Here is a 19,740-nt window from a genome sequence, read left to right as displayed (position 1 = left end):
ATTTTGGCACAATTTTTTGAAATTTGGAACTTATTCTTGAAATTAAAAACGTTGGATGCTATTATATATTTGTTAGATACTTTTATAGAGGAGTCTAAGATAAAGACCTGGACACATGATAAGTGTGTCTCGGTCTCAGTTAGTCAGCTATAAGCAAGTTGTTTTTAATAAGGAGCTTGAAAGGGGGCTCGTGGGCTTAAGGGGTTAAGAGGAACCTGTTATTAATGGGGTTGCTCCTGAAGTAGCACATCCTAACATAACATCCTATTAACATTGCTGAGGCAGCATTTTCAAAAACATGACCAAAAGTGTCAAAATACAGAGACCCACATATTTATTTTATTCAAGGGTATTCTTCGAGAGATTTTCAGCAAAAAGGTTGTAAAAAGTTAAGATATTACCTACCATCGCTTACTCTCTTGACATCTTCATTTGATATGCACGCATATCCCAGTGAATTACAATATCACTGAGATGTTTTTACAATGTACATCATTTCAACACATACGTTATAGATTCATTTCGCACATAACGCTACGTTTTAAATGTTTATTGTAGTTATCTTTGCTGATCATGGCTTATACTGTAACTGATTAGAATACGACAAGAGACCAATAAAGAAGTATTTTTAAAACAGAAAAGTTACGTCACGGCCAGTGATGGACAATAATTGGATACACTTACTCGGTTACACTTTAATCTAGTAACATTTTGAAAAAGTAGGTGGCAATTATCACCTATTTAGTATGTGTGAGGGGGGGATGCTTTTTAGTTCTTCCTTTGCACATTTAAATCATTCAGTTTTGGTCTATATGAAGTGGAACTACAACACTTTGGTCTGAAATCACAAATCCATATTGCGGTATTATTGCTAGTGGAAGTATTTGTGTTGCAGGATGTCGGATAGGTGAGCCCAAATTGACCAAAGATTTTAACCTGGCTGCGCGATTCAACACAGTGGGACCAAAATACAAAGGCGAACAGAGTACGGCACGGCTGTTGGTGTGCTCTGATTGGAGAATATGAATTAAGTGGAAAATAGAAAATTAAACTGTTTTCAGATCTGACCATTTTTGAGCATAGAAACAAAGCTGGCTGCCCCTGAGCAGGTCCTTTGGTATTCACTTTTGACATTCACACGGCCTCATCAGTGCACAATAGATCATATTACACCCCTAAAACCTCAGAAAATAGGAAATTTGTTGTCACGGCCCCTTTAAGAATAAATTTGGAAGAATACCTCCTTTAGGGTTGTTCAGCAGACAATCATTGACACCCTGCACAAGAAGGGTAAACCACCAGGCCATTGCCAGAGTAGCTAGTTGTTCTATCAATTAATCTATACTGCCCAGAGCACCATTTCAAAAAAGAAAGCAGGAGCACTTGGAGCAAAATAAGCTCCAAGATTAATTAATCATGGCCTGCTGCATATGGTGTTACACTGTAAGCACCGTAAGACAACATGCATGTACCTCTAGGAGCTAAAATGTCTGAAGGTGGTGGTTGATTTGTAGATTCTCACTTAAATTAGTTAAACTGGACAGAACTGAATGGAATAATTCTGCACATGACATAGAAATACATAAAAAAATCCATATTTATACATATTTATGAAGCCTTTCAGTTGATGAACACATACAAAAAAAGAGTCTTCTCAGATGTTTTTAAGGCATTAGGACCATAGTGGACTGAAACAAGCATGAAAACTGCACCGTGTAGATAGATCAAATCTGCAGTGAAGGATAAAAAACCCAGTTTGGATTTGTAAGATCTTTATTCAGTATATAAAAACAAAATAAAACTTCAAAGAATACCTGACCCAAAATGAGGAGCTTGCCCAGGATGCAATTTATTTAACAGTCACAATTGGCTGTATCTAAGAATAATAGGAGAAAAGTTGAGTGGAAGGAAAAAAGTGTGGTAGCAAAAGGGTCACAAGCAGCTGGGAAAGGCTAGCCTTGAGAAGCCTTGTAAAGCAAAACAAAGGGTTTCATCAGTAATAATCCATAACCACCCTAACAAGCACCTGAAATATATCACAGTGTGTGTCATGAGTCTACCTAGACCGTGAGTTTCACTTTTTAAATTGAATTTGAGAAATAAATAAACATTTAGATGATATTCTAATTTATTGAGATGCTACCATAAATCCAGCCAAGTTGATCCAGTAGGCTGAATCTAATGGCTGGTGTAGGAAGATCCATGGCCAAAGTAAACTCCCTATATCCAAAATGTCAAAGCAGTTTATGTGAGCAACACCTTTTGAAGTTTTAAACCTTTGCCACATTTTGACTGGATGCTTATTTACATAGAAGCCAATCGTTAGTTACTCAGAAAATAGAGGTAGGAGGTCGAAGCTTCCAATTGCCTTTCTGTATGAGACCCGTAGAGAGACTGGGACATGTTGTGCATTTCAGGTCAGCATGAGTGTCTGAAATAAAGGTAAAATAATATAAAAAGCTAAAATAGTAAAGTTCTTTAAGTGAGCACCATTACTCTAGTCTTATTCTAATATAAAGCAGTTTCTCTGACCAAATATAATTTACACACCATGGTCTCAGAATGGGGTTAACTCCAGAGTTTATTGGGGATTGCTGCAAAGCCATGTACAATGCAGACGACTCTCCCTGTGGCTCTACGCTTCTCCAGGAGTGAATGCTGCTTGTCGGGACTTTGAAGCACTCAACTGGTTCCCTTATATAGGACATTTTTGACCAATCTGTATAATATGATTGATTTTGACTTTGTAAAGTGCCTCGAGATGGCATGTTTCATGAATTGGCGCTATATAAATAAAATTGAATTGAATTGAATTGAATTGACCTCAATTTTATTTTTATCGTAGAAAAAATTATTAAATTCTGTGTATTGTGTGTATTTATGCTAAGAAATTCATGCCACCTTTTAAAGGTACGTACAATAATGTTTGCGTATTATAGTTCTTTTCACGTGGGGTAAATCTGCCTTGGTCCGTTTTTGAACCAGACCTTCGCTCTAGCAATCTACTGCAGGTATCAACTATGTGTTGTTCATTATTTGATGAGCACATACCCCATGGAGCTCATTAACAGTCTTAGACGACAAGTGTGTACCATTTCTGACCATCAGAGGGACTTTAAATGAGCCTCCATTGCTTCGTGTTGCAAGCTCTTCGACTCAAAGTCTCGCAACATGAGAGAAAATTTAAGACGTAAAAGAATTACCCAAATCAGAACCCTCTCTCATGCAGATGTGGTGCTTCTAATATTATTTTTTGTTTGTTTGTTTGTTTTTGATGAGGCTCTGGTTAAATATCACACTTTATCAGGCCTAAATTTATAGTAAATCTATAATTTATTGATTTTGGGAATATTCTATCGCTGTGTAACAATTTAGGAGAATCTGTCCTTAATTATTCTGAAGCTGCTTTTTTTTTATTCCACAAGAGCAGCATTGAACCTTTTCTTATACAGAATTATTCATGTGCAATGCAGTTATCCAGTTGACAGAGAATCTGTTGTGGTTATGTAAGGCTGTGCTGCTGTCAGACTATGTAATCGCACCCCAGAGCCCTCAAAGCTTTATGAAGAGATGTTTCGGCAAAGTAGGGCTGTTGTTTTTATCCTCCTGGCTGGATTCGGTGAGGTATTCCACAGGTGCTTTTATTCTTTATTCATGAGATGAGGCAAGCATTTAAAAGCTTGATCTTTCATCACTTCTGCGGTGCAACAATCCCTGAGCCGAGTCTATTTTCTTTTTCTCCCAGATGAATTTTTGAAAACCCAGAGCAATTTGGTACTGCAGCAAAATTTAATAAAGTCGCAGTTGAAGCAAATGTTGACATTAAATCATGCCTCCCCTTGCCAATCCTCAGAAACACTGTATCTGCTGTGAACCACTTCTGGGTCCTATGGAACCACACTTTCAGGGGTCCTGAGCTCGTCCTCACACACGGATACTTCTTGCAAGAAGGTCCAGCCGAGACTCTACTTCCCGCAGCAACTTCCAGCAGCTGCTGGTCATCGTCTACACTGCCAATATTCAGTCTGTTTTGTGCACATCCATCACTGTGTGGTTTGGTTCCTCCACAAAAACGGACAGGTCCAGACAGCAACAAACAATTAGGTAAGCTAAAGAGGCTCGTTGGAGCTGATCTTCCCTGTGCAGGTCTAAGGTCAGAACAAGGGCAGCTAATATCTCTGCAGACCGCACACATCCTTGACACAAACTGTTTAGACCGTTACCATCAGGTTGGAGCAACAGAGCAATGTTTGCAAAAAGAAAACAAAAAAAAAAAACATCCGGCACAGGAACAAGCTTTCCTCAAGCTGTCTCTGATGAACTGGCATGCTATTTGCAGCAATCCAACCATGCCTTCCTCTTTTGTAAAAACACAGTATATATGCATATTATTACTTTTAAAATCTTTATATCCCATTGCATAAAGCTGTATGCAAACGAAATTTTCGTTCTGAACGCACTCTTTGCATACAAAATGACAAATAAAGTTGTCTAAGTCTAATAAACTTGTACTTAAAATGACCATTGAGGGCAAAGTGGAACCAAAGTCAAATTCCTTGTTTGTGTGCACAAACTTTGGTGAACAAAGCTAATTCTTACGCTTGGAGGGGAAAATAACTGCTTTTTTTTAATAATACATTTAATATTTTACTTAAAATCTATCCAAGTTTACCTTCACTTGCTGGATTTTTACAGGACAGTTTGGTCCTTTGACCCTCCACTCATGCCAGTAAAAATAAATGTTTTTTTGTTGTTGTTTTTATTGCAAGTTGGTCTATTGCTTATTTTGGTATTTAAAGTTTTATGTCAGCACTGCTGAGTCACTTATCAATAATTTAATTACCAGAGCATAGCTCATTCATCATTTCCCTTTTAGAAAATAGGTAAGTATCTTTTATACAAACCTAATCAAAACTGACTCACATTCTGAATATTATATGAATACCAGCTGAAACTTCAACAAATGATTACGAGTATTATTTCATTTAGGCTGCGTGAAGGGGCTGTGATTGTATTATATTGTATCTGTTTCTAACTTTAGTTGTTTTTAAATACTCATCTACTCTGACATCCCAAAATAAAATTCAGTGCAACCAATTCCCCCTTTGTGTAATTTAATGTCAGTGTAAGCACAGCTGTTCTGTGAAGGCTTTAGGTGTTTGTTAGAGAACATTAGTGAACAAACAGCATCATGAAGACTGTCGGCAGACAGGTCAGGGGTAAAGTTGTTCAGAGCTTTAAAGCAGTGGCAGGCTTTAAAGCAATATTTCAAGGGGGCGTGTTCAGTCAATCATCTCAAAATGAAAAGATTTAAGTGGGTACGACTGCAAACTTACATAGGAATGACCGTCTACGTAAACTGACAGGCCGTGGACAGAAAGCATTAATCAGGAAAGTGCCCAAGAGGCCCCAGGTACCTCTGGGGGAGCTGAGCTGCAGAGATCAACAGCACATGGTGGAAGATCTGCTGAAAGAACAACTATTAGCTGTGCAATGCACAAATCTGGCCGCTAGTGGCAATAAATAAGCTGTTGTTAAAGGAAACCCATAAAAAGTTGAAATTCCAGTTTCCCTCAAGCCATGTGAAAGAAGGTGCCCAGGTAAGATGAGACTTGAGTTTTGGGCCTACAGGAAAAAGTTTAAGAAATCTTTTAATTTAAACATGTTTTACTTTTTTTACTTTTGATTGACTGTTTTGATGCACTAATGGCTCTTAAACAAAGCCATCAGACAATAAGTGAGCATAGTGAGAAGGGGCAAGACAAAGGTCCTAAGGTAGGAATCAACTGATCCCCTCTGTACTGTAAACGGGATGCCTGCCGTACAGCTACGTCGTGGTGTGGTCCAGTCAGAGCCCCAACTAAAGATTAAAGTGACATTGAGGCCATGGACATGGCATCATTGCATACCGAAATTAAAGAGCTAGTTAAACAGGAAATGTCATATTTTGAGCTTTCAATGTGAGCCAACATGGATTTGAGAGTGCTGGCTAAGCGGGACGGGTTATGAAAAGTTACATTTTTGCAACCGTCCATCCTTTCTTACAACTGTGCACAGCCAGGACGTGGAATCCTGTTAAGAAACGCCAAACCAGGCGATGGAACCGTTGCAGAGTAACAGGGCCGTGAGGCACCAAGCTTAAACCCAGCCAGAGCAAGTCAGATGAAACACGATTAAAATGTTCCCTGTGTTGAGCCTTTGCGGAGTTAAGAGACAACACTGCTCTCACTGCCCAATTTGGCCCTTCGCTGGGACAGTTTTAGCCGAGAGGATGAAAATCTGCGAAGGATGAGGTGTGACAGAGCGATGGATGGAGAGAAAATGGGAGGGGCTAACCTCGACTGCAGCGGAATGATAAGTGAAGGGGGGGAAAACAAGAGAGGGCGAGACGGAGGTGAGGAACAGTGCTGAAGCTGGATGGAGAGAGAGAGAGAGAGAGAAGGGGAGGGGAGGCAGCAGCTTCTCACTGCAGATCCTTTCATTGATAAAGTAGCAGCACTGCCTCTGGACACATCATCCTCCCCTCATCATGCACCCACACACAAACACTCCTGAGTTTTCCCTCTCACCTCAAGCTGTTGCACTGCTGAGGACACACACTCACGCACACACGCATCTCCCCGAGTGACATGCTTTCGCCAAACAACAACCTCATCGCCAACTCTTCTCGTCGTTTCCTCTCCATCCTGCCTCCAGGGAAGGAAGACTGGTAGTTGAGGAGGGAAACGGCAGGAGACACCTGTAACCGAGGACCGAGGACTTTGCCTGCTCTCTCTCTCTCTTGATTTTTGGGACGCTTGAAAACGAACAAAAAGGCTGCAGTGGGATCGGCGGGCTCAGCGGAAAACAACATCACAGAGGTACGGATGGAGGCGAGCGTTACGGCACACTTTCTGAGCGATATCTGCGGAGAACAAAGCTGCGCGAGCCTCGCACACGTTGCAGTTCAGAGATGCTTCAAGTGTGCTGAGACTCTTGTAAACAAAGCCATGTCGTCTCCACAGATCTCCATCTCTCTACCCATTTATCATCGAGCCCTTCTCTCTTTCTACCTTTTCTCCACATATCTTCCCAGCTTTGTTGAGTGTCCAGCCATCCCACTCTAATCGCAGCATCCTGCCTCTCTTTCTCTCGCATTCTGGACCACCTCCTCTTGTCTCACTCTCCTTCGACCCTTTTTTTTTTTTTTTTTTCCCGCTGCCACACAGAACCTCTCAGGTCTTCTGTCCCCTTGCTCTCTCGCCAGCGCTTTTAAACACCGTGTGTGTCGTTTGCTCCCTGCCAGTCCTCCCGTCACCCTGGGATCTACGGAGACAAGCGGAGTGCCGGCGTCGGCCATGAAGATGGTACACGGGGGAGGAGGATGTGGCGGAGGAGGCGGAGGAGTGGGAAGAGGAGGAGGAGAGAAAACTGCTTTCTCTTTTAAGAAGTGTTCTGCCTTTCAGTTTGTCAAGCGAAAGGTGAGGTTTTTTGTTGTTGTTTTTGGGGGGGGGGGGGATGGATTGGTAGTTTGCCTATTCATGCACCTGCAGATGCAGCTGTTCCCAATCCCTCGCCGTCTGGCTGTGCGTGGGTTTGAGCGTGCGTGCCAAAGATGATGTCATAGTTGAAGTTAAGCCACTCTGATCAGGCGAAAGATTGGATTCCCTCCGTGTCTGTGTGTGTGTGTGTGTGTGTGTGTGTGTGTGTGTTATGTGTGTGATTGCATCTTTCCCTGTATGTGTGCGCACTCCACCAACACTGTCGGATTAACAGTGTGAAAATCCTTCAGTTCAGCCTGGTTTGGATCATCCAGAACATACTGCTGCTGTGCTGTCACAAAGACAGCTCCCCTGTTAATGGGTTGCATGTACTCCCTTTGCTATTGTTACGTTTGCAAAAAAAAAATTGAGAAACATTTCACATAAAACTTAATCTGGAGCAGGTTTTGATGAATACTTAAACTGCACAATTAGGGATTTGAACAGTCCCCCCCCGCTCACCCCCCCAAAAAAAAAAATTCCTGAAAAGTTCAAGATCTACAAAAATATTTATCTTTGTTAAAGTTCAACTTAAAGTTATCTTTAAGTTGTACTTTGACTGTAATCTGATGATCTTCTGATTAGCTTTAAGAAGTACAAACATACCAGTGGGTTTTCCTCTATGGGGCCTTCCTTCAGCCGTTCCACAATTTGTCAAGAATAATGCCTATTTGCGTCATGAAAGGAAAACGAGATAGGGTTTCTCAAATTGTAGATTTTTTTCCACCTCCAGAAGTAAAATCGAATAGTTTTGGGTTATTCAATCCCCTTTACTCTGACGGCGCTAAATGAAGTGTAGTTAAGAAACAAACTTAGTAATTAGAGTCCACCTGTGAGTACTTTGAGAGGTTTGTTAGAGAACAGCTGCGAATAAACAACATCATGGAGACTGAAGAACACAGCAGACAGAGTTGCGGCATTTAAAATGTAAAGCAGGATAGGTTGCTCCTGATAGGGAGCGGTGGTTTTCTGCAAATGGCATAAGGAGCCCTGGAAGGAGCGATGGGAGCTTCCTTTTCTTGCCCCCAGAAATGATCTGACTCATATTTTACTGTCAGTACATAGTTACAGTTTTAACAAGTATTTCAAAAAATACATTTACAGAAAAGTTACCTACTGCAGCAGCTTAAAGATATAAAAGAATATTCAAAGCTATGAACATCTCACAGATGTTTAATACTACTCACATAATGAATAGTATGGTTTAATAGGAAACCAACCAAGATATGGCCTAAACTGAGAGCGTTAACCAGACAAACCGTTACAAGGTCCATGGTAACTGGAGAACATGAGAGAATCAGTCAACAAGAAAAAAAAATATTATTATTGAAGTCTACCACTTTGGCCTTTATGAAAGAGTGGTGACAAAAAGCCATTAGAGTTTTTTTTCCCTAGTTAGCCACAAGCCACATGACCTATGGAAGGTGTTCTGGACAAATGACACCAAAAGTGAACTTCCTGACCTGAATTTAAAGCTGTGTGTGAGATTAAACTAACACTGCAGGTAGAGACATACCCTAAAATAATAATAAAAAAAAAAACCTTTGCACCTGTAGTTGCAGGGAAACATGGTTGTACAAAGACTTTACTTGGGGGGGGGGGCTAATTACGAATGCACACTACACAGGTCCCCATAACCGGATGGATGGGGTTGAAATGTTTCCAGTTGAAAAAGTCTCCTCATTAAAAAGAGAATCCAACTGGCCATCCTTTGGATCCCCGGTGCATAGTAGCAAAAACAAAAATATCTATTTTGTGGCTTAAGTTTTCAGGAGGGCGCTGAAAAACAAACAACACAAAGCTCCTTATTACATGTTTCAGCGGTTGCTACCAACTGCAGTCATAATAACGCTGTATTTTACTTGGACCATTCCTAGATATATGTGGGGAAGTTGTTTCGTAAACTAAATTATCAAGTACAACGGGTGGTTCTTGCTTTGTCATACACCCTTGATATGTTGTTTTTTGTCATAAAACCTTCATTTTGTTGTTCGGAGGATTCTTATTGGTCGTACCCTGTAGGATGAAATATCAATATTAGAGAAACAACAAAGGTGCCTTCTTCACATTTGAGGGTTTTATGTTGAGTTGAAGATTTTTAGATAATTGGAACCAAAACGGTGCTGACTAAAAAGTGAGGCAACGCATTAGTCAGCTCGAGCCTTGCTTAGCTGATGAGCACAAGTGTGCCGCATGCTGTAATTACACCGAGCTTGACAAGCAGCACAGCTCTTGCTTTTCCCAATCTGAATAATTTACTGCTGAGATCAAACAGAGTGTCCTGACCGCAAGCGGTAATAGGAAGGAAACGACTAATATTTTCTTCAAGCTTGTGGAAAATCTGTGGACTGATGCATTAACTCAATCACTTGTGTTCTTCTCTGGGTAAGAAAAAATTAAGTTTTGTGCCTTTAAACTGAAGAAGATCACAAAGTATATCAAGCCTATCTGTCTGTCTCCTATGTGTCGCTGTCCTTCTGTCCCTGGATCTATTTAATGATCGGTTTGGGCAGCACTCCCTTCTGGGAGCAAAGATTAAGAAAAAAAAAAAAAAAAAAAGCTTTCAGCCAAGCATGAATTCACAGCCCTGAATCAGACATGACACTCGCTAGTTCTCTACTACACCACTGCGACCAAGAAACACGGTAGTGGCAGCTTTATGCAGTGGGGGTGCTTTTCCTTAGCAGATCTTTCCTTGCAATGTAAAGGATTAGATCGAAGTATGCTCCCGTGTGTTAGAGTGGTCTAGTTAAAGTCCGGTCCTAAATGCAGTTGAGGCAAGACTTGAAAACCGACGTTCACGCGCATAATTCATCCTCATTTCTTATCTTAGATCTATGTGCTGTTTTCGGATTTCCTTACCGCTCCTGCTGTAGTTGTTTTAGCTTTCACATGCTGGGGTGTTTTTCCAGGTTCGTTCTTCCTCTAGACCCAACATGCCATGACATGCAGTCTCACTACCCTTGACTTTAGGCACTCAATCTCAGCATCTCTCTCTCTCTCTCTCTCTCTCTCTGTCTTTGAGTCCCAGCTGCATGAACTTACTCCGTCACACAGCCCCGCGGTGTGTGTTTACTGAGTGTGCGACACGCGCAGCAGGGTGTTTTCTCAAAGTCCTCTCATTAAATAGCCTTCTTCTCCCCGTCAGTCAAGTGCTTCTGTTTTCGTCCGTGGCCTCTTCTCCTCCACTATATCTTTCCTGTATAGCTGCTCACGCTTGCCCACACTCACCCACGCGCATATTGTTTTGCAGGTGGTGGTGGCGGCAGCGGTTACGGTAAAACGGCTGAGTCACCGTGTGTGTTGTTTGCGTTGTTTCTCATGCACCGACCTGCACCAGCGCTGGGTGTATAAGGCTAGTAAACATGATCAGCGGCAACTGGCCGCACACGTGTTTAGAGCATGGACCTAGCAGAATTTAACATCCGATGATCATCAAAGGATCAGTTCAACATGGTTTGGCAACTGATGTATGTCAGTGTGTGTTGTTCCTATCAGGCAGGGCATAGCTGCACCTCCGTTTGAGTGCGTTTGTGTGATCCTCTCGAGCAGACATGTAATTTGGAAAAGCATGAAACTCCTCTGACCTTGCTCAAACACTGCAGCTGACAATGCTGTGGCTGCGTTTGCGTGCGAGAGCCGGAGGCAAGTGAAAGTAAGCTCGAACGGACAAAAAGTACATCGCTATTACTGTTTCCTGTCCAGGTACGGAGATGGATGAGGAACCCCAAGGTGAATGTGGAGAAGACCCAGGGGAAAAACCTCGTCTACCCATGTCCAAGGTGTCCACTGGCTGAGGACCTGTGGTACACACACCTCCCCTCGTCGTACGGCTGCTGCCACTACGCGGGCCTGCAGGGATGCCAGTATTACCAGCAGGAGCCGTGCTCGCCCTTCACCAAAACCGGGCCACCCAGCGGGCATGAGAAAGGCAAAAGCTGCAAGGTAAAAGATAAACAAAGGACGGTGTTTGTATTCTCATGACTCTGTTTGCAACGTCACCAGCTTTTACTGGGGTCTTTACAGGATTACTTAAAAACACAACGCTGACGCCACTACAGGGTGTAGTGTTTCTGAACTGCTTCTGGATTGTTACCACAACAGACTGCAGCTAACTTAAAGGAGCATCACGCAAGGTTGAGGGTTAAATATTATTTATTTTCTATATACATTGCCTCTATTTACCACAGTTGCCTCTATAGGATCCATTAGTCAGTTCATGAGAGAGTGATTTCTGTCGTCTTCTTCGGGCGTGTGCATGGGTGTGAAGCCCTGCAGGCTCTCGTTCACCTGGCTACTTTGTCTCTACCGCCATCGACCCATTAGCGGGAGAACACGGGCTGACTTCAGTACTTATTACTTACCTCAAAAGACATCACAGCTCTGAACAAAAGACCTGTGCAGTTGCAGCAGCAGATGCTTTCCCGCTTCTCTCATACACGTGCACAGTGTTGCTGTCATTTCAACTTGTCGCCAGAGGGGGCAGACCTCAGCAAAAACTCTGGAAGTTGTGTCATCCTCCTTTAACGCTCCTTCAGAGCATTTAGGTAGATTTACACACTATAGTGATATGTGTATTTAACATGTATATGGGTTTTGTGTTTAGTTTACACAAAATCTTTCATCAGCTGTATTTGTTTTAGTCATATCATCAATATTTATTTATTTATTCATTTAATCTTTTTTTTACTCTTAATATAAAATTATTAAAAACCACATGAAGTTTAAACTAGAAGCTCTAAAGCGCTTTTCAGCTTTCATTTATTGTTTGGTGTCAACTAAACTTTTTAACCTGAAAAAACTCATTTTCAATCAGGGATCGGACATTTCGTCCCTCAGTCTGTACATCTGCACCTTTTGGTCATTTAGAAAGTGACTTTTTATTGTATGAAAAGGAACAACATGTCATGGGTTGTGTGTGAAGTTTCTATCCGCTGTGAGGACATGACAGCATATTTTCTCCTTCAGCGATGTCTTTTGTATTGGCCTTGACGTTTTGCTTGTCATACTTGAATGTTTTGGATCATCAAGCATTTTTTTTTTATGCCAGATAAAGATAACCTTGAGTAAATGCAACAAGTAGCTTTCAAACTGCGATGAGGAGAGGGAGGAGTTTGTATCCAAATAAACTTGACTGTTTGTGAAATTATGTCAAATCGTGAATTTACTGTGACTTACCAGCATTTTTACTTAATCTCACCAGCCATGCCCAGGCCTGATCCCTGCCAGACCTGTAGAACGACAAAATCACTTCAACAGAACCTGTCTGACAACATGAAGTAGGCTGAAAGATCTCAAAAAGCAACATATTGTGCCCTGGTCTACAGAAATTAAAAAAAAAAAAATCAGTAAAGGGTTACAAAACTTTTTTGAAGGGTTTTCAAACTCCAGCGAACCACAGTGGGAACCAGACTAGGCAGAAATGGCATCCATGAGAGACTTCCAATATTAAAACCACTGCTTGGGTCATATTTACCACAAAACATCTTTTTATTTTAAATTCACAAAATGTTCGGGGCGGATCCCAGCTGCATAACGTTCCTGTGTCGCAGCAGTGCTGTAGCAAATATTACCAAATATTTAACACAATGAGAGACTCCAAATAACATTTATCGCTTCAACAAGTTTAACTTCGTATACTATCATTAATATTTTCGGGCTTCTAAAAATCAGCCTAATATACAAATGATGAAATAATGAAATTACTACTACCATAAGATTCAGCAAGGCAGATATTTTAAAAAGCAAAGAGCAAACATTCTGTTTTCTGTCCAGGAAGTCCTGAAGTTTTGTGGGATCTGATGTTTTTCTTACAGCGGTAGTGCAGGGAAGGGTTGAGACACGTGTTTGAACTATGACCATGACACCAAAAGCTTCCTATCTTAAGAGATTAAAAAGAAATACAAACCATGTGCCTCTTAAACTCAATTCAACTGGCTGCATTACTGCTTTATATAACTGAATTGAATAATTTATTAGGTATAGATTCCAAGAAAATACTTAATAAATTTATAGCAATGCCCTCATCATCTATCCTGATGGCAAAGTGACAAAGAGTGTTATTGTCCTAAAAATAGTATGATCTCCATTTACTCTAGCACACATGTTGTTAGACTGTGGGAGGCAACAGCAGAGACAGGGACACCATGCAAACTCCTAAAGACCCTCGCCAAGGCTCCAGCTGATGATGCTATTGATGCTTTTCAAACATCCCACTCTTCATAAATAAACTTAACTTTACAGTTATGCCAACTACTATGTATTTAGTGATGGTAGAATGTGCTGTACTTACCTTTAAACAATAATTAACCAAATGCGGGAAGGTACATGAAGGATTATTCAGGACAATATGCTCTATTTCATACTGCCTGTGATGCAATGGGAGTGGCCACCGTCTCACCTGCTGTTTGCACAGGCAATAATTTTTCCTCTCTGGTCTGATGGTGGGAATGTTTTCCACGCCATTATTTCGGTCATTTCTCAGACATGCCTCAGTTAATCCATTAGCATTACCAAAAAGAACCCAGGGAAGGCAGCGGGTAATAAAAGGATTGCAGAAATTGCCTTGTTTCTCTTTGTCCCGTCTTTAGGCGCCACCACGATTGCTGTTATGCAATACGGGCACAAAAGCAAACAAAATACGGAGGTTTACAGCTGCCCACAGTTTGTGAGCATTTCGAAAATGGACAGCGGGAGGCCCGCTTTCAGCCAGGAGTGCTGAGACTGTCAACAAACGCCTTGCCTTATAGCATTGTACCGTAATGTCACCGTAATGTGGCTGCAGCTAACCTTCTGCTTATCACTCATTCCACCTATCACTTCACCCCCCCCCCCCCTCCTTTGTGTTTGTGTGTGTTTTTCCAGTTTCCAGGGCATGAAGAGGGAATGAGTCATCACTATCCCATTGTGGCTATAAGCCACAATCTTTCAGAGTAAAGACTAGTTGTGCTGTATGGAAGAGTATTAAAGTGTTTAAGGAAATACATTTTCCTTGCAATCTGTTCTTTTTCCCATTTTTATTATTTTTTTTTTTTGGGTTGTTGCTTGAGGGAAGCTTCTTGCGCTTCACACTCTCTCTATTGCATATGTTTGGCCCAAGGGATAGTCAGGGATTTTTTGGAATGGGGTTATGAAAACGAACAGTTATAAGGTTGTGTAACCTGCTGTAGATCCGTTTTCGTTTTGTGTAAATCCAGAGTAATTGTTCTTAGAGCCCAAAGCTAATGGCTAGTTTGAAAGAGGCCAAGTCCAAAGAGAAACTCTTCCATCTAAATAAAAAAAAACTTAAATGTCAAAACCTCATGGTGGCATGCAGTAGCTAGTTATTGAACCTTTAAACCGTTGTCACATTTGAATTGTAGGGTTATTTTCACAGTTCGTTTACTCACAAAATAGATGTTGGAGGCAGATGATCTTCCTGTGTGAAACACACACAGAGGAAAAAAATAAATACAATTCACCATATTTCCAGTCAGTATTCAGGTGAAGCAGCATAAATTGCAAACACAATGCAGTGGTTATGGGGGGAACTAATTTAATTGATTTTTGCACTGCCTTACTTTTTAATTAGGTGGTTAATCGGACCAGAGAAGCCATACGTGTTTTGTTCTCAGTGGGCGTTTTTCACAGTGAGACCACTGGGGGTGCACCTCCAAACTCAGTTTCCTGCATAAATATTGACCGCCCAAAACAAACATAAGAACTGTCTTAAAGTTCTTACCACTGCATTTCTATAAACAGCTATGACATATTTGTGCTTTTAGTGGGTACATGACGTTCCACTTTGGTTTTGGACTCATGGAGCCGAGGCGTTAGCGTCATCTTCCAGAGAGTGACAAGCTTGGCAACATACCACATGGCTCACTGCCTGGAGTGCTATTCCGTCCGGGGGGGCAGCACAACTACTGAAAAAAAGCGAAAAAAGCTACGATTTCTTATTGTTATGTCTGTCACATAGCTATGCTGCATCATATTAGACACAAATGGAAATAGCTACACACAGGGAAATCAAACCTGATCCTAATCCTTATGCACTGATCTTGGATTGTTTAAAACAACCAGGGCACCATCGATTAAAGAGTTGCCACTGCCACAACCTCATTTGGCTTTATATTAAGAGAAGACGTCGTAAGAGTGATCTACTGCTGAAGGCCTTATTAACTGTTCGTAACGTTTGAACAGGACCTCACTTTAAAACTCCTGAGCTCGCTCTTTAAAATGTATGAATCCATAGTGTCTCTTATCTGGGAGAATAGCCTATGAGTGTGCAGAAATATTGCCTGGTTGCTCTGAGGTTAGAACAGGCTGCACAGAGAACACGGTGTCGATTATTTTGCTCTACAATGCATGTGGAGGCATTGTGTGCCTGATGAATGATTGACAGCAGGCCCATTTATCTCACACAGTAGCAGTCAGAGTGGATGTCCTCATCTGATCTTGCACTTTATTTCCAAGTACTGCAGGTCAAACTTTATTGTACACAAACACAATGTTCCATAAACACAACACGACTTTCTTCAAATCTATCCGAAGGCTTTGCGAGTCAGCCGCCTATAAATGGTTTAGTAAACATTTAACAAGCTTGGAGCTAATTTTGCTTCCAATGTAGGTTTCTGCTTCCCCCCGGCGACGGCCACCCTCAGCATGGCTCAAATGCAAATGGTTGAGCTTTCACCTTAATCTATCTGCCCATCTAAGTAGATCGTAGTTGTCAAAAAGTCTGGGACTTAACTGTGACCCTGATAAGCTATAGGTGATGAAAGCACATTTCTCCCCCTTATTAACTTTCTCTGCTCATTGCCTCCGTTCTGCTTGTGATACAAGAATTTGTAACGTTTTTAATCAGCACTTGGCAGCTCATGTGTTGCTGTGGTGGTCTGTTGCCAGAAGACCCGGGACCTGCGTATGAACTGAAATTAAATTTTCCTCAAAGAGGCAAAAAAAAAAGTAAATAAAATATAAATCAACGAACATCGGATTCAACCCCAGAGTTTTAATGAGCTTTTAGCTGCTGGGAGAGTAAATCCTACCTGACAGATCTCACCACCTTCTCCCTCCACGATGAAACGTCGACGCGGCATCTTTTTCTTCTAATTACAAAGTGTCAGCAGGATTAAAAATGCAAAAAGCCCGACCCATTGCTTTTTAGCTTTCGCCCCGCTGACACTTTCGATGACTGCGGGGAGGAAAGGGTCGCGGTAAGTAGTGGGAAGAACGGATCGTGAAATTTGGAGAGTGATGTCTGGTTGTGGCGTTGGAGCTGATGTGAACGGCATCGGAGGAGGAAACAACAGAAAGCAGAGTTCCCCCGCTTTATTACGAACCAGATTATGAGGTCATGCCGTGCCCTGCCAATGAGGAGGAATCAATAAATCCCCCTTAAAAGAACACACTGTGCTGTTCTGTAAACACACCAGCAAGACTGCCAGACACTCCCATGCATAAATGTAACGCAAGCACGGCCCTTCTGGTGATCTCTCCGATCAAACCTGTACGGTCCCCCCCATGAAGACTTGGTCAGAACCAAAAGAACGTGAACGCTCACTAACAGCTGCTTGTCCTGACGTGTTATCGCCTTCTGTGAGGAATTTCACTCACTTTCCAGGAAACGAAAGGTGCTGTCACGCTTCCCATCCTTCGCTGCCCACTGATGTTCAAGAAGAAAAGAAAACAACGTGCCAATGATATTTGCTTGTAGATGAATTACAGTTGACATGTGGAAACATGCAGTAAACACACTTACACTTCAGGGTGATTTAGAGTTGCCAATTAACTTACATGTGTACATGTTTCTGGACTGTGAGAGGAAACCGGGGCGCCAAGAGAAAACTCCAGACAAAAAGATCCCAGTTGACACTTTGGTGATGGAAAGTTACAGTGCCGGCGTTCTGCAACATGTTCTGCAAGTAATCATGCTGTTTAGAAATTTTATTTGGCCAGATTCTAAAAACACACTGGAAGGGTCAAAATTAGGGCTGGCCGATAATTCAATAACAATATATTTCAATCGATATACGTATATCGATGATAGAAAAAAGGGTCAATAAAAAGTTCAATAGAATAAAAGTTTTCCTTCCTTATACATTCTAGCCATGTAGGTTAATATTACAGTCATTACATCCTCCCAACCAATCAGAAACGCAGACCGAGGAACCTCTGTCACCAAGCTCCGCCCCCTTCAAAGGGTTAAGAGAGCATGCGTTCTTTTTTTTTCTTTTTAACTTGCAGTTTTGGTAAAAAGTGGGTGAATAAAGGGTTGAGTTTGAATTAAGTGTTTGTGTGTTCTGTATCTAAAAATAGGTCGCTAAGCAACAGCATTAAATGGTCAGGGCTGCACTTAAAGTATATGTTTTGAATTTGTTGATAATTATCATTATCTATCAATATTATTTGTATTTTATTGATCTACTTTTTTTCTATATGGTCCATCTCTAGTCAAAATATAATTGTTGAACCTATAAGAGCACAACAGACTAGCTTTTAAGGGTTAATATTTGCAATGCTCTGGTCCTTCTGTAGACTAGGGCTGTAGCAATCCATTCAGTTTACCACATGAGATAATGCACAATTTTTGGTCCACAAGAACAAGATGAAATTTGAACAATATTTGAGGAAAACTATCGTAAGAATGACCCTTAATCAGTTTAGGATATTCCAATCTATGTTTGACTGGTCAATACACTATGTTTTTTTTTAAAGCCTTCCTAATTATAAGATTGCAAAAATAAATGAATAAATATAGAAGAAGAAGAAAAATGTAAAAAATGCTCGTTCAGGTTTGATCTATCTACACACAGTCTTATTCAATGAATTCAGATTAAAAGTACTTTTTGAAAATAACAAACTCTAAGCTGGTATTAAACATACTTTTCATTAAACCGATTTTTTTCTGTATTAAAGGTGTTTTTATGGGTCTGGTGTAATATTCTAACTTGAAATGTTTTTGTATAAGTAATCTGTATAATTTGTTGCTAATGATGTTAATTGAGTTACTGAAATGAATACATTTTTCAATATTATTGAATATTTATTCAATGACAGCATTTTAAATTTTTATTTGCTAGGAATGATAAAAGGCAGGCCAAATATTCTAAAAACTGTGAAATAACCCTCTAGTTTTGAAAGCTTCTAAGCAGATGGTAACTTTACTGTTGTTGGCAGCTGATGGTTATACTCACCACAATGCTCACAAATTATTCAGGTTTTATCTGTCTCTTTGCCACTGCTTGCACACAAACTACTGCCACAAAGATGATTATAAAACCGGCGGAGGATTCTCACATTTTTGTATGCAAGGGTTTATCGATCAGCCTGACGAGAAAGAAGTCTTTGGTTAACTTGTCAGAACAACAGAACAGGGAACTAGAATATCAGGTTCAGGTGCTGTGAGAAAGAATATATATATATATATATATATATATATATATATATATATATATATCTTTGTCTTTGAGCTCGGGTCGATTGTCCCCTTCATCCTCCCAGGTCAATCTCTGTTGACTCAAAAATTTGCATCAAAGGAATTTGTTCCCTTTGCTCTTGTGTGTTTAAACAAGAACCACACTTTACAACTTGAGTTGAGGTGGAGAAAAATTAAAAGCAGGTCAATACAAAGAGAAATTTTAATTTTGAATTGGTCGCATCTGAGGAAATTTAACTTGAGCCTGTCAGATATAGCTGCCAGTAGCACCGGGGGGTCTAAGGGATGTGTATGTTTTTCATTTATCTAACCAATAGCAGTAAATGGTAAATAGCTTATACTTGTATAGCGCTTTATCACCCCCACCAGCAGACAATGGGGGTGTCTTCCCCAAGGACACAATGACTGAGACAGTCTGAACGGGGGATCTAACCGGCAACCCGCCAGTTAAAGCGCGACCTCCCTAACTCTTTCACCACCGTTGCGCATTAATTCAAAGTCCGGCCAATTGGGTGGCTAAATCCACAGATGTCCCAGCAGCTCTCAGCTTGATAGCATCTAACTCTGGACAGATTTGTGGTCTGGTGTGATGCTTTTAAACGGCACATTAACACAAATAAGACAGAGGAGACGTCAATGTTCCCCAGGAATGTATGGTCATACACGGTCAAAACATGAAACCGGCTGAAATATACAAACATCTAGGTGTTCCCATAGACTCTGACTTCAATTGGAAAACATACTTTGCAGTCATCGGCACCTTAAAACCATCAGGAGAGTATAAATGTTTGATGTCACCAT

General features: G+C 41.0%; 1 protein-coding gene across 1 annotated transcript in view; it reads left to right on the top strand.

Moving 5' to 3' along the window:
- The first annotated feature begins 6,499 nt into the window (after nt 1-6,499).
- Nucleotides 6,500-19,740, top strand: part of sgk1 (serum/glucocorticoid regulated kinase 1) — a 47,973-nt gene continuing 34,732 nt past the window's right edge. The window contains exons 1-3 of the mRNA XM_036147499.1: nt 6,500-6,860; nt 7,286-7,460; nt 11,226-11,465. Of these exons, the coding sequence (XP_036003392.1) occupies nt 7,338-7,460; nt 11,226-11,465 (363 nt within the window). The 5' untranslated portion in view covers nt 6,500-6,860; nt 7,286-7,337. The remainder of the gene's footprint in view (nt 6,861-7,285; nt 7,461-11,225; nt 11,466-19,740) is intronic.

Source organism: Fundulus heteroclitus, chromosome 15, assembly GCF_011125445.2.
Source record: "Fundulus heteroclitus isolate FHET01 chromosome 15, MU-UCD_Fhet_4.1, whole genome shotgun sequence".
NCBI classification, from domain to species: Eukaryota; Metazoa; Chordata; class Actinopteri; order Cyprinodontiformes; family Fundulidae; genus Fundulus; species Fundulus heteroclitus.
The sequence above is the reverse complement of the archived record's forward strand: the minus strand, read 5'-3'. Positions and strand labels throughout refer to the sequence as shown.